Genomic DNA, 14427 nt, shown 5'->3' with positions numbered 1-14427 from the left:
CGTAGGTCGCCATGTTGGCAGGGCTGGTAGAGGGTTGGCCCGCGTCTGTAATTAAGTATGTTGTAATGACCTACCATAACCCCCCGGGAGGAATATTCTGGAGATAAACCAGGTAACTGAGGGTCTAATTGTCCTTGGCGAGGCCGGGTAGTCCCTCAGTTACCTATAAATACCCTCGCATTGTGCCATTGCGGGAGACGGAGAAAAAACATTGTTGCCCTATCACTTTGTGTTTACTAGCATCAAACCATTTTTCATTCTCCCATCGTTTGAACTTGCTCTCAACGGATTAGCGAGTTACAACAGTCATAGTACATGACATAACCATAGTGAATTAATCTACTTGTTTTTTAGACTTATGGATATAATCCAATGCTGCCACTCTAGAGTTCCTCAATTTTCTAACATATTTAATTGCCTCTTAATATGTCTTATGGACTTCATACTATCCTTAGAAGTATTAACCTTAATTATCATGGTTTGATTGTCATAATTCATATAGAAATAACAAGTATAAGATTTTTCAACTATTGGTAAATCCATAATAAATTCACAAAACCACTCAAACTCAACATAAGCAATATCCAATGACGTGAGTTCTAGTTCCATAGTTGACCTTGTTAAGATAGTATACTTACAAGACTTCCAAAAAACAATGTCACCTCTAAGTGCGTACACATATCCACTTATGTACATCTCATCAACATAAGATATCTCATATCTAATTTGCATCACAATACCCCTTAGTACCCTCGGGTACCTAGTATAGTGATTTCCATAGATCATTGTACCTCTCAGATAGCGCGCTACTCTCTCAAGAGCACACTAATAACCATCTCTCGAATTTGACACAACGGTCTTATCTTGCTCACAACAAACAAGATATTAGGCATTGTAGCACTAGCTAGATACGTGAACCAATTAGTTAGGAGTATTTCAAGTGATCCCTTAATATTCTTTAGTTTTACTTAATAGCACATTGAGGTTATAAGACGTAAAACCAGGTTGTCAGTCACTGAACCCAAAGCAAATCAAAATCTTTTTCACATAATGTGAGTGCATATCCACGTAGCTTGATATTAAGAATAATATCAGCTTCTCCCAAATCTTTTATTTTAAAATTAATGGAAAAGAACTCCTTCACTTCCTGAAGGCTAGTTCCAAAGATCAAGATCAGTATACCTTCTCCCTCTGACTTATAGTCAAGCTACTAGATCATATCCTCTTTATAGTATGGCATAGAAAACGAAGTCCTAAATATAACTACAAGTATCCAACATAACTACAAGTGACCTGCCCTCTGACTTCCCTCCATCCAAACGACAAGTGCCCCATAATATAATTCAAATATCCATTTGGTTTATCATAATCCGAACCAAACAAGCTATAAGTTCAGCAATAACCAACGTGCGATACATAGCAGCACCAGAACAACATGCGGAAAGCCTTAGCTAAGGTAGTTCATGACCTTAACGTCTGGGCACAGAGCAAAATTTGAATCCACATACTGGAGATTGACAACCGATCCAGTACTAATAACAGACTCCACTCTAGTCTCCCTTCCGGCGGAAAGAGCATCCCTCCGTGAGCCTCGCCTTTCCTCCCGTGGGCTGGCAGAGAACAGTTTGGCAGCCTGGGCACACAACAACAGTCTGGGAGTGGCTGAAAACCGTGGTTCTGCCAAAAAAAAAACGCACCATCAGACGACTAAATTTCTACCAGAAGGCATACGAGAGAACTTGGAAAAACAAAACAAGAGTTTATAACACATCCATACCATGATACAATGAAACAAACAGCATAAGCTTATGACGCTGAAATTGGTGTCAACGTCCTAGTTATTTGGGAGCTCAAGATACAAAGAGCAAACGAGCAGCCATTATTAAGTTTTCATGGTATATAAACATATCTTAACATGCTAACCCAAACTTAGGTGCCTATTTGTAATTTTGTATTGAGCGGTGACAGATTACTCTGGAATCCAGTTTGACACTACCAAACCACCCCCTTCTCTAGAGGGTCCTTAAATAACATATTACACAGTGCAGAGAAAATCCACTGCCACTTCTCAAATACCAAATGGAAAGAAATGAGTACACTGGGAGCAAGCGATAATGGTGATAATAAACTACTGAGGGTTTCGCTAGTTACATTCTATAACTCACAAAGTCAATTTCAACAAATTGTTAATGACCAAGAAAAATAAAATGTTGCTCCAATTAACACGACAGCTACCAGCTGGTGACCAAAGATGAAGAAATCAGCTACCAAGAAAAGATAAGGAAACTTTATAAACAGCTTCCCAAAACTCTAAATAATACCTTAACTTGTAGAAAGTTACTACTATACACTAACCATGTAAGGTAAAAAGGCTGTAAAACTGCAGAAAAACATTTTGCAGGCCAAACAGTCCAACTCCATAATATGTATTCAACATTGACGTACAAACAAATAAGCAAAAAAAATAGAATTGGACCAGTAACAGGCTATTAACAGCTTTTACAAACATTGTCTCAAACTCTACTTAATACCTTAACTTGTAGAAAGTTGCTACTATAGACTATGCAAAATTACACATAATCATCTTGGAGGTCAAACAAGATAACTTCATAATATGGATCGCCGTGCAACAATAAATACAAAGCATCTAACAACAGCTTACTAACAGGCTAGTCTTCTTTGTCCCAATGTATCAGTAACATATTAGCCTTCACCCATCACTGTGACTGTGATAATAGCTACACTCGGATAAATTATTTACTAACAGGAAAAATATTTCAGTTCAAAAGAACCTCAGTTTAGGGCTTTAGGCCAAACACATGCACCGGCCAGGTTCAATGGTAAACCACAATTAATCAATGACGAGATGCAGACAAATCCAACCCTTGGATGAAATATGAGCGGTAGGAAAACTTACATGCTGAAGCATCCCTGGCACTTGACATCCTGCAACACAAAAATAATATTTTTCACAATTAACACATGGGGGATAGAGAAAAGGTGAACGGAAAACGGCCTAGTTTACACCCACCACAGATACGGGAGAATATTAGGGATAAGAACAAGTACCATGAAGAAGGAGTTGGGGGATTGGACGAGGCGCTTCTTCTTGTGCTTGAGTTTCTCGAGCTCTGCCGGCGGGTTCAGAAGGTCGATGTCGTTCTGGAGAACCTGCGCAACCAATCAATCTCAGGATCCGATCGAGCACGATGGCGATGAGCGGCGCAACAAATTCGGATCTTGAGTAAGCTGAAGATGAGGGGATTAGAGCTTACCATCTTGCCTCGGGCGGCGGCGGAGGAGAGTGCGTTTGATACGGCGGCGGAGGAGGAGCTGCAGCAGACGAGTCTGAGCAGGGAGGGTTTTGCGCGGACGGCTAGTCGGCTACTAGGATTTGGAGAATCTCGACCGTCCAACCTGCTGGCTCATCATTATATCTTCGCAGTGAACCACACCGCATTGCACACAGTGGGCCTAGATTATTCGGCTTGTCTCTGTAGCTCAATTGGGCTTGTCTCTGTAGCTGAATTGGGCCCATTTGTGGGAGAACTAGAAACGTTGCTTTATAAAACAAAATAAAAAAATCTAAACACGACACGACGATCAAATCGAATCCACTACCATTGTTGCCGGTGAACCTAAAGAAATAAACAAATGCGCATTTCAAATGCAAGCAGAAAATAAGTTTGTTGAGATACGTTAGGAGCAACCTGCATTCTTTTTGCAAAGGCAGATTTGGAAATTAGCCTCATTATTCCAACTTTTAACTTGCTCAGCAACGTGCAAGCCCAAAATCCAATGCCTACGGTTTTTGGCTTAGTAAGTAGCCAACGTATATTACAAGATTATAACAGCAGATCTCTTCCTTTCTATTTTGTTGCAACCAGCTACCACAAGAGATAATTTCTTACACCAATCATTTTAGAATAAATTACAACATCTCATACGAGCCACCACAGAAATCAGCAAAACCAGCATGCTCACGTTGCCAGCAAATCAGTAGCCACTTTTTTTTCACCCTCTACTCATCAAATGTCTGACTTCTTGTGCCACCTTGGTTTTGGAAATCTGGATATCGGTGGTTTCTGAAACTTGGTTCGTTTTGGATATTTAAATTACGCTGGTTTCTGTCACTTGGTTCATGTTGGAAACTTGAATCACGCTTATTCCTGAAATTTGACTCATTTTCATAACTTTGATCAGAACGGTTTCCAAAAGTTTGAACATGCAAGCCAAAATCATCACTCATGTTCGTATGAGCAAAACTTGAATCATCCTGGCTTCTAAATCTTGGGTCACGCCGAGCATAATTGTTCTCAGTGTTCATGGGAGCAAATGCTGCAAGAAACAGGGAGATATTACAAGAACTTAACATGCAGAACTATCTATAACAGTATATTTTGATGAGTTGTCAAAAGGAGTGAGCTGTCATTTATTGCAAGAAACAATACCTCATATCATTCATTTAAATTTTATGTGTATAACCTTGAAGACAAAAACATCATCAACGAAAAAAAAAACATCTGGTACAAACAAATATGAACTTACCTCGTTCTCTCATTCTCCTTTCTCTGTCATATTCAAATTTGTCACGAATTTGAGTAACCCTTTCCCACGTTTCACCTCGTTTGTTCACCCCGAAGCCAAGGTCCTGCAGTACAAACCCATTGTTCACAATGTTTTGATAGTTGCCAGTAACTAGCTAGTTGATCTATTGTAGCAATCAAATATGAGATCAACTAGCTAAATTAGGTCACTCTGCCATTAGATGAGATCATATCACTTGCATCCCAAGTACTTAATCGATAATTCTAACTAGGTAATCCTCATATAAATACAGTGCAACAATGTGCCAAAGGTTGTTTCTTCAGCGGCAATAACTGTCCTCGTATTCAGGAAGATGCATGTATATGTCAGTATGGTCAAGCCTGGTGCCCTTTTTTATGAATAGAGCAAGGCACCAGAAGACACTATGAAAGGTTGACTAAATTCTCTTTAAAAGAACAGAATAATGCTTTGGAAGCAAAAGCAAAAAATGTCTAAAATTAACATCTAGAAATGTGAAAATATGGAGGACCTCCAGCTGAGTTGGTTAGGTGGTCTGAATAGCACTCCTCAGGTCCTAGGTTCGGCTCCCCGTGAGAGCGAAATTCAGGTTGTGGTTAAAACTAACTCTCATCTGTGTCACGCCAAAGCACAGGTCTAAGGCCTTGTCCAAGTCGCGGTAGTGTTCTCACATGGGCTACGGTGCTGCTGTGTATGTGTGGGACAGGGGTTCGGAGGTTTTCTCGACCTACGTGAGAAGGTCTCTTAATATAATGCCTGGGGTTGTCTTATCCCCCGCAAGTCGAGTTTTTTAAAAAAAAAACTTCAACGCATGGTCAGGATTCAACCAATAGACAATGTAGGGCCTGTTTGGGAACTCTATTTCTCAAAACACAGTTTATAATACCACAGTTTATTGTATGTCATGACATACATATGGTATATTTAATATTTTACATCAGTCCAATCCAAGTCCAATCCAACACCTATTTGGAGACATAGTATTTCAGTTGTAGCGTAGGAGAAGAGAAGACTATAGCCGTGTGCAAACAAAAAACTTTGGTCTAGATCAAAGTTTTTTTTACCCCACAAATACCATGGTATTGGTAAAACCATGGTTTAAAATACAGAGTTTTTAGATGTGCTCCCAAACATATTTTAGTCTAAAATACCATGGTATGCTCAAATACCACAGTGTTGTCTTGGGACTAAGGAAATACTATGTTCCCAAACATAGATGTTTCCTTCTCAGTACCTGCTGTCTACTTGTGCACAGGGATAAAAGTACAAGATCAAACAGTTAAAGTACGTAACCAGTAGTTAACCTAGATAGTAGATACTCATGGAAGAATGAAAACTCGTGACTAGAGTTGATGCCATGTGTGGGAGAAATTACACTAACTAATGTTTGGCACCATAATCAATGTCACTGATAACTGGATGAGACATATGACTCTGGCTCCATTAAACAGTGTAGTGGATCACAATGACATAGTTTGGCAGAACATGTTTTGATACGTGACTTTTCATTAGCTAGTTTTCCCTAAGTCATGTTGGAAATATCTGTTGCATTACAAAAATGTGAGTAGATGCCAAATAAAAGCCAAGTGAGAGAAAATAAAAGAGCAACCATTCGATAACAGTTGTAACCAATAGTCTGATTTACCAAATGGTGCACCAAGTCTTTTGGATCTGGTTTTCAACATGAGTTTTAAAGTACACTTAACAGATTGGCCCATATTATTCTTCTATAGTTCAATCAGTTTGTGTACAAATGGTAAGAAGCAAATGATTATTCTTCTATAGTTCAATCAGTTTGTGTACAAATGGTAAGAAGTAAGCAAAGGATGTGACAAGAGCCCAAAGCATTAGCATAAGCAAATTTAGTCCATAGTAGAAGATGCAATTCTCTGTGTAAAGAAATGATATCCAAGATGTATCAGTACTACAGAGAGAACACACCTTGTTTGGTTCTACATTGGACTGCCTTCTCCTGCTGCAATACAAAAGTAGTAATGAGACTTTCCAGAATGAGGCTATTATATACTTTTTCCACTAATGTTTTGATATAGCATGAGGGCACAATTCTACTGGATGTGATAAAAAATACAATGGGAAGCACAAGAATGTTTATGGTGTAAAAACAACCAAATTAAGTTAAGCAAGGAAAACAAAAGAAACGTTGACCATTGGCTACCTGTATGGCGAGAAGTCAATATCATCTTCTTCGGCAGAGTCATAATTAGCATGAGATTCGGCAATCTTTTTTGAATAACCTTCGTCCCAGTACAACCTTTCCCAGTTTTCTCTAAGTTCTTGGTATAATTCCATGTAATTTTTGCACCATGTTTCGTGTTCCTGTAGATTTATGTTGCTCACTGGTCAGCTTCCGAGCATCAAAGAAACCCAGTTTGGGCCTAAAGTTATAGGCCACCATAATCAATAAACTTTTTTCTTAAACACACAGGAGAACTGTGTATCATTATATTAAGAAGAATAAAAGGGGTAAAGAAACCCAATACAACACCACACACTCACACCTTCGACTCTAAGAGAACAACTAATTGCCTGGAGAACAGTTTACAACGACCCCTGACCTACAAAAACAATCACTCGAGCAGCAGGCCAGTCAGGTAAGATATACCCCTGACACCTGAAGTTCCCCACAACCTCAACTCATCAGAATTTTACGACAGTTCATGTGCATCAACAATTTTAGATGTCTTAGGATCCCAACTTCATAAACTGCTTGCCACTTGCCAGCATGGTCAATCATCTCAAATAATAATGGTGTATGGATTCAGTTTGTTCCAATCTGACAAAGTTGCATCATGGACTCATAATCAGATGTCAATGGAATCACTGGTGACAGATGAGTTTGTTATATGAATGCAAATGAACCAGCAGAATTCCTTTCACATTTTAAATTGACCAAATCCTTCTCGAATGAATAAGGAGCCATTCCACAATAATAGATTTAACTTGATCATCTTTGGAAATAAACAGGCTACTCCAGTTCTATTCAATTGGAGAAGCTTGCACTTAATTGTCAGACGAAGAAATAAACACTCCATGCTCAAACTAAACCCATTTCGATTAGATACCCTCGACTTAGGATTCATCAATCATCACAGTACTGTTTTGCGCTTAGGTTAAATCCATCCCATTTTAACTAACCACCCAACTAGTAGGCATGGTGGCAAGTCCTAGGAGCAGCGGAAGAACTGTAACTGTAAGGCGGGGTCGCGGCTTACCGAGTCTTTGAGAACGAGGCGGGTGCGGCGCATGAATTGCTCCCGCATCTGCTTGCGGCGGCGGTTAGGGAGGTTGTCCCGCGGGATGGCGAAGCGCTCGCGATGCGGCACGCTTTCCCCGATCTCGTGCATCTCCCCGTCCACCGTCCACCACTCCGACTTCTTCGTACCAACCCCCGCGGCGCGGCCGAGGCCCGGCGGTGGCGGCTTGGACCAACCGGTGCTGCCGGTTACGAAGCCCCCCCGGCGGTGCGCCCACCGCCGCTGCGTGTATGCGCAACGCAACATCCTCTCGCTGCCCCCGGAATGCAGGCCAGGCTCCGGCGGCCGACGTTCCCTGGCGCGCGGTCTCTCGGGCGCGACAAGATCAGGCGGGGAGGCGCAGCACACAGCAGGGATGTGGGCGGGCGGAGGGAAGCTGGTGTCCGCCGTCGGATGGAGAAGGGTTTAGACTGTCTCCAACAACCCTCCCTTTCTCACATCCATCGACTCCATATTTCAAATTTTACTATATAAACAGTACAATACGATATAAAATATTATCTATGTTCTCAAATATTTATCATTTACGACAAATAAAAAAAGAATGAAAAAAATAATATTTTATACTTTATAATGTATACACAATCTGAAGGAGACAGCTTGGAGATGGCAGTGGCTAGTGGATCAAGATATCCAGTGGACACATAGCGTGAGTCATACCTATTAGAGAGAAAAAAATATCTCAATACCAAATATGTGAGTACCTAAACCCATTACTCATCGTAGATACAAAATTACCTCATATTCATACCACCACGAGTAGCGGATACCTATCGGGTCCATACCCACCAACACTTCATCATAAAAATAAGTTCCAAGTATAAAACATTAAAGTTTCATATCTAATCAATAATAAAAATACTAAAATAATATATTGTATTTGTGTCCAACATGACAAATTCATCGAACCTAACAAAATTTTATCGTCAGCTCATCAACATTCAACATTAAATGGTAGCATCACACCATCAGATCAAAAAATATAGCACCCGTAGCCTAAAAAAAGTTCTCAACAACATACAATACTAGGATAGTCATCTAATAGTTCAGTACATAATAATTAATAATTAATTATTTAAGGCGTGTAAACTACTGGAGCTTAAGAGCTTATTAAGAGTATCCTTCATTTTTTTATGTTTCAGTTTTATATGAAACATTTATGATAATTCCAACACACATACTATAGGTTAGTGAGTTTTCCATCAAATAACGAGTATGAGACAAAAAAAAGAACATACACGTGCCCAATATACCCTATATATGGGTACAATATTGTCGGCGTTTCGAGACCGGGGGGTCCCTGAACCGACGAGTGAAATGTCGCCGCGTGCCCCAGCCCAGATGGGTCGGCGCGAGACGGAGCGCGAAGGGGGGAAGGAGACGGGCGTGAGAGGTGGAAATCCCGCGGCCTTCGTGTTTGTCCCGCGCCCAGGTCGGGTGCGCTTGCAGTAGGGGGTTACAAGCGTCCACGCGGGGGGGGAGCGAGCGGCCTCACGCGAGCGCCTGTCCCGTCCTCTTCCCCGCGCGACCAACCCTCTGTAAGAGGGCCCTGGTCCTTCCTTTTATAGGCGCAAGGAGAGAATCCAGGTGTACAATGGGGGTGTAGCAAAGTGCTAACGTGTCTAGCGGAGGAGAGCTAGCGCCCTAAGTACATGCCATCGTGGCAGCCGGAGAGGTTTTGGCACCCGGTTCGTGTGGTGTCATGGCCGTCGGAGGAGCGCTGGAGCCTGGCAGAAGGACAGCTGTCGGGGCTGTCGAGTCCTTGCTGACGTCCTCTTGCTTCCGTAAGGGGGGCTGAGAGCCGCCGCCGTCATAGAGCGTGCGGGGCGCCATCATTGCTTGTCTGGCAGAGCGAGCCAGACGGGACGTCAGTCTTGTTTCCCGTAGCCTGAGTCAACTTGGGGTAGGGTAATGATGGCGCCTGCTGTTGACGTGGTCGGTCTGTGCCCTAGGTTGGGCGATGTGGAGGCTCCTCCGAGGTCGAGGTCGAGTTTGTCTTCCGAGGCCGAGGTCGAGTCCGAGCCCCTGGGTCGGGCGAGGCGAAGACCGTCGGCTGAGGCCAGGGCTGAGTCCGAGCCCTGGGGTCGGGCGAAGCGGAGTTCGTTGTCTTCAGGGGCTGAGCCCGAATCCGAGCCCTGGGTCGGGCGGAGCGGAGTTCGTCGTCTTCCGGGGCTGAGCCCGAGTCCGAGCCCTGGGTCGGATGGAGCGGAGTTCGCCGTCTTCCAGGGCTGAGCCCGAGTCCGAGCCCTGGGTCGGGCGGAGCGGAGTTCGCTGTCTTCTGGGGTTGAGCCCGAGTCCGAGCCCTGGGTCGGGCGAAGCGGAGTTTCCTATGGTGCCTGAGGCCGGGCCTGACTGTCTGTCAGCCTCACTCTGTCGAGTGGCACAGCAGTCGGAGCGGCGCAGACGGCGCTATCCTTCTATCAGGCCGGTCAGTGGAGCGGCGAAGTGACTGCGGTCACTTCGGCTCTGTCGACTGGAGGACGTCTGTCAGGATCAAGGTGCCAGGCAACCTTTGCATTAAATGCCCCTGCGATTTGGTCGGTTGGTGTGGCGATTTGGCCAGGGTTGCTTCTTGGCGAAGACTGGGCCTCGGGCGAGCCGGAAGTATGTTCGTCGCTAGAGGGGGGCCTCGGGCGAGACGTAGATCCTCCGGGGTCGGCTGCCCTTGCCCGAGGCTGGGCTCGGGCGAAGCGTGATCGAGTCCCTCGAATGGACTGATCCTTGACTTAGTCGTACCCATCAGGCCTTTGCAGCTTTGTGCTGATGGGGGTTACCAGTTGAGAATTAGGAGCCTTGAGGGTACCCCTAATTATGGTCCCCGACAGTAGCCCCCGAGCCTCGAAGGGAGTGTTAATACTCGCTTGGAGGCTTTCGTCGCACTTTTTTGCAAGGGGACCAGCCTTTCTTGGTTGCGTTTTGATCCGGTGGGTGCGCGCGAGCGCACCCGCCGGGTGTAGCCCCCGATGCCTCGGAGGAGTGGTTTGACTTCTCCGAGATCTTAATGCCTCGCGCAATGCTTTGGCTGGTCTGGTTGTTCCCTCATGCGAGCTGGCCGTAGCCCGGGTGCACGGTCGGGTCCTAAGTTCTCGGGCTGGTATGTTGACGCTGTCAACGGTTTGGCCGGAGCCGGGTTTGCGAGAGCAGCCCCCGAGCCTCCGCACAGGGCGAGAGGACGGTCAAGGACAGACTCGACTTTTTTACATACGCCCCTGCGTCGCCTTTTCGCAAGGAGGAGGGGGAAAAGCGCCATGTTGCCCTCGGAGGGCGCCGAACATGGTGTCTCCGGTGAGCTGCTGGCTGGTAATCCGAGTGGACGCCCGTGCCCCATTTGTTAGGGGTCGGCTAGAGGCCCGGAGGCGCTCTCAAAAGTACATGCGGGTGATCTGCCGGACCCGGTCCCCTGTCGATGGGGTCCGAGGGCTCGATGCCTCCCTCTGATGGGATTCCGTTACAAGATCGTTCCCGCTGGTCTCAGAAATGTCCTAGGGTACCTCGGGAGCGTAGCCCGAGCCTTGGTTATGTATCGAACATACCTAGGGTCATCCCTCGCTCTATGTCTGAGGCGGTTGTGAACCCTTCGAGGGCCAGCCTACGAACCCCTGATCAGTAGTGGGCGCGGAGCCCGAGTAGCCTGAGGCGGCCATTGAACCCTTCCGAGGGGCCGGCCTTCGAACCTCTGACCAGTAGTGGGCGCGGAGCCCGAGTAGCCTGAGGCGGCCGTTGAACCCTTCCGAGGGGCCGGCCTTCGAACCTCTGACCAGTAGTGGGTGTGGAGCCCACGCGCTCTGAGGCGGCTGTTAAACCCCTCCGAGGGGCCAGCCTTTGAACCTCTGATCAGTAGGGAGGCTCGGAGCCTGTTTCCTTCACGGAGAAGGATCCTTTTCGGGGTATCCCCCTTTCCCGGTCCCTGTTGTAAGAGAGAGAAAGAGGAAAAGGAAAAGGATACGAAATCGATTGACATGGCGTACCTCTTTGGACGCGGTCATTATGGCGAAGGCGAAACGTCGCTCGCTTCCCCTGCCAGAGGCGCCGCCTGTCCTGCCGCGGAGTTAATGCGACGGGGCGAGTAGTTCGCGGGGCGGCCGTTGCGCGTGCGCGAGCCGTTCGAGGAACGAAACACGGGCGCACCGTCTTCACGCCGTGAGAGAGGGTTCTCTCACTGCCCCAGGATGGGACGTAAGCTTGGCTGACGACGTGACCGCTGCTCCCGCCCGCCTGCCACCGCCATTACTGCCGGCCCATTTTTGGTCGTATTGACCGTCGCGCCTGGCTGGCACTGCTGGGTCGTACGCAGGGTTGCCTCGAGTCGCGGTACTGGTTCCGCAGTCGAGGAGGTGTGGCAGTGGTGCGAGCGGCGGTGCAGTTGCTTGCACGTAGCGACCGGCGCGCCGGTTGCATGACGCGTGGGCGTGGGCCCCCATGCTGGGTGCGTTGGAAGTCAGAGGGGCACGCCCACTTGGCGCGGTTGCATGCCGCCTGCATGGCTGCCCGCCCTTTCGCCCGCTGGTCTGGGCGAAAGCGGAGGAATGCTCGTAACCGCCGGGCGATTGCATGCACCGCGCGCGGCGGTTTGGCTTCTTCTGCTCTGGGCCAGCTTGCATGACGCGTGGGACCCAGCCCCCGCGCCGTAGGGGGAGGACCTTGGAGCGCGTTGGAGAAGACTCAGGCCACGATGGCTGGGGACGCAAGTAGGGAGAGTCGCCTTTAAAAGGAGGGTGACCCCCTTGAAAGGCGACCATGTCTTCGCGCTCCCTTATGCATCGTGTCTTTCCACCTTCCGAGCCCCCGGATGGGGGACACCCGCAATCCTTCCGCCTTGTCGTTGGAGGAACGCGACTCCGTGGGAGTTGGTACCTTTCAGCCATCGTTCGGCTTCAAGGATTTTCATCAGGCAGCCCGGCTGCACCCCTTCGCCGGCGGTCACCCGAGACGGTGACCACCAGCCCCTGGATGGGGAGAAGCAAGCCGGGCTGCGATCTTGGTCCCGCCCTCAGCTTCAAGGATGTTCATCATCCTCGCTGGGGCGGGGGCCGGGCTGAGCCGGAGCTCTACCTCCCATGCGGGTTCGTGGGTCAGCCTCTCCCTCATCATTCAAGGGAGAGGGCGCTCACCGGCCTAGTGGGAGGATCGGACTCCGATAACGCGGGGCCGATCGACGACGAGCGTCGTCAGCTTCAGCGCGTTGGGCTCGCTGGCTCAGCTGGCTCTGGCTCGGCTCCCGGTGCCCCCTCTCCTCGCGAGGGCAGTTGTCGCGCCGTGCGCACCGGAGGACCGCCCAAGACGTCGCGCGCTGCTAGGACGACGTTCGTGTTCTGGGGCTGTCCTGCCTTTGAACCGATACGACGCCTCCACGCGGAGGTCGGTGCCCCACTCGTTCGGGAGGATCTGAGTGGGGATCTGTCGGAGGGCTGACGGCTCCTGTCGTCGGTGCCGAGGTGGGGGCGGCTCGAGAAGTCCTCGTCGCCGACGGGATCACCGCCACCATCCGTGCTTCGGGCCTCCGGCTCTTTGTACTTGTCCTCGCCCCTCGAGCGTCGGCGTGGGCGAGGGCAAGGTTGCAGCGGCGTCCGCCCTGAGGCCATCGCTGCTGCAGTTCGGCCACCCGTAGAGGGGGTCGTTGTCGCCGCTGCTGGAGCGGGCGACGGTGAGCCGTCCGTCGGCCTTCTATTGCTCCGCAGGTCCCCCCATCGGGTGGGGTTGTTCGTACCTGCGGAGGTGGAACCGGGGTTCCGTTTGTAATGGCACCTTGAATGCCGGTCTTTTGTTCATTGTGGCTGTCGGGGCCTGAACGTGTATGTATTTTTGGCGCGGAGCCGTGTTTTTTCCTCATTTTTGAGCACTAAGACTCGCCTGTCGGTTGTCTGAACCGCTTCACCAAGCGTGAGTCGCCCCGTGCAAAGGTGACGAGTGAGGTATCTGTATCCCGGAGGCGTAGGAGTCCCTCGGCTCGGTTGGCCTTGCTGTCCGAGGCTTCTCTAGCTTAGTTAAAGGGACCCATCGACCGCTCTTCGATGAGCCGAAGCCAGGGGTAGCGGTGTCAGCACGGACAGAGGCAGAGTTGGCTCGAAAAGAAGACTTGGTCGGCCGGAGCCTGGCCGGGTCGTCCGTTAGCGGGACCGACGCCGGAGTTGATCTGCCGAGGCCTCGGGCCGGGCTGATGTCTTCGGGGGACAGCCGGCCGAGGCCTCGGGGTGACCAGCCGAGCCGCCTGCTCGAGCCGGATTCTTGGAGAAGACCATGGCGGCGATGGCCCGGGCGTGATGATGACGTCGTCCTTCAGAGTGGAGATCCTCGGACCGCGTCGCCGTCCGAGGCAAGGTCGGACCTCGCCGAAGGTGTAGTCGACGCCGAGGGTGCTGCTGCTCCCTTCAACTATCGAGATCCGAGCCTGCAGGATCGGATTATCTTGTAGCGTGTGTTTTCTGCGGCCGCCGAGGCCCAAACACGCCATCGTCGTGTTGTAAAGTTGCGCTTCTTTTCCTCTTGTTTCGAGTATCTGGACTTTTTCGTCGGTAACAGAATTGTTTGTGCGAGCGAGAGTTGCTTTTCACGGAAGGTGATGAGTGAGGTATCCGTATCCCGGAGG

General features: G+C 48.6%; 2 protein-coding genes across 3 annotated transcripts; both read right to left on the bottom strand.

Moving 5' to 3' along the window:
• Window positions 1–1318: 1318 nt before the first annotated feature.
• On the bottom strand, window positions 1319–3441 carry LOC103627157 (40S ribosomal protein S27). The gene is made up of 4 exons (XM_008647462.1): window positions 3276–3441; window positions 3070–3171; window positions 2918–2946; window positions 1319–1677 (listed from the first exon to the last, which is right to left on the bottom strand). Exons 1-4 carry the CDS (start codon window positions 3276–3278, stop codon window positions 1551–1553), a joined length of 261 nt encoding a protein of 86 aa, XP_008645684.1. The 5' UTR covers window positions 3279–3441; the 3' UTR covers window positions 1319–1550.
• A 260-nt stretch (window positions 3442–3701) lies between these two features.
• On the bottom strand, window positions 3702–8283 carry LOC100276742 (Os02g0478550-like protein). 2 transcript variants are annotated; one of them, NM_001150458.2, is made up of 5 exons: window positions 7800–8275; window positions 6743–6903; window positions 6508–6541; window positions 4549–4651; window positions 3702–4338 (listed from the first exon to the last, which is right to left on the bottom strand). In NM_001150458.2, the coding sequence occupies exons 1-5, from the start codon at window positions 8085–8087 to the stop codon at window positions 4022–4024; spliced, it is 903 nt and encodes a 300-aa protein (NP_001143930.2). In that variant the 5' UTR covers window positions 8088–8275; the 3' UTR covers window positions 3702–4021. The 2 variants fall into 2 exon arrangements, with proteins under 2 accessions (NP_001143930.2, XP_008681643.1); XM_008683421.2 differs by having other exon boundaries at window positions 3735–4338; window positions 6508–6538; window positions 7800–8283.
• Between the last annotated feature and the right edge of the window lie 6144 nt (window positions 8284–14427).

Source organism: Zea mays, chromosome 5 (genome assembly GCF_902167145.1).
Source record: "Zea mays cultivar B73 chromosome 5, Zm-B73-REFERENCE-NAM-5.0, whole genome shotgun sequence".
In the NCBI taxonomy this organism is placed as follows: Eukaryota; Viridiplantae; Streptophyta; class Magnoliopsida; order Poales; family Poaceae; genus Zea; species Zea mays.
The sequence above is the reverse complement of the archived record's forward strand: the minus strand, read 5'-3'. Positions and strand labels throughout refer to the sequence as shown.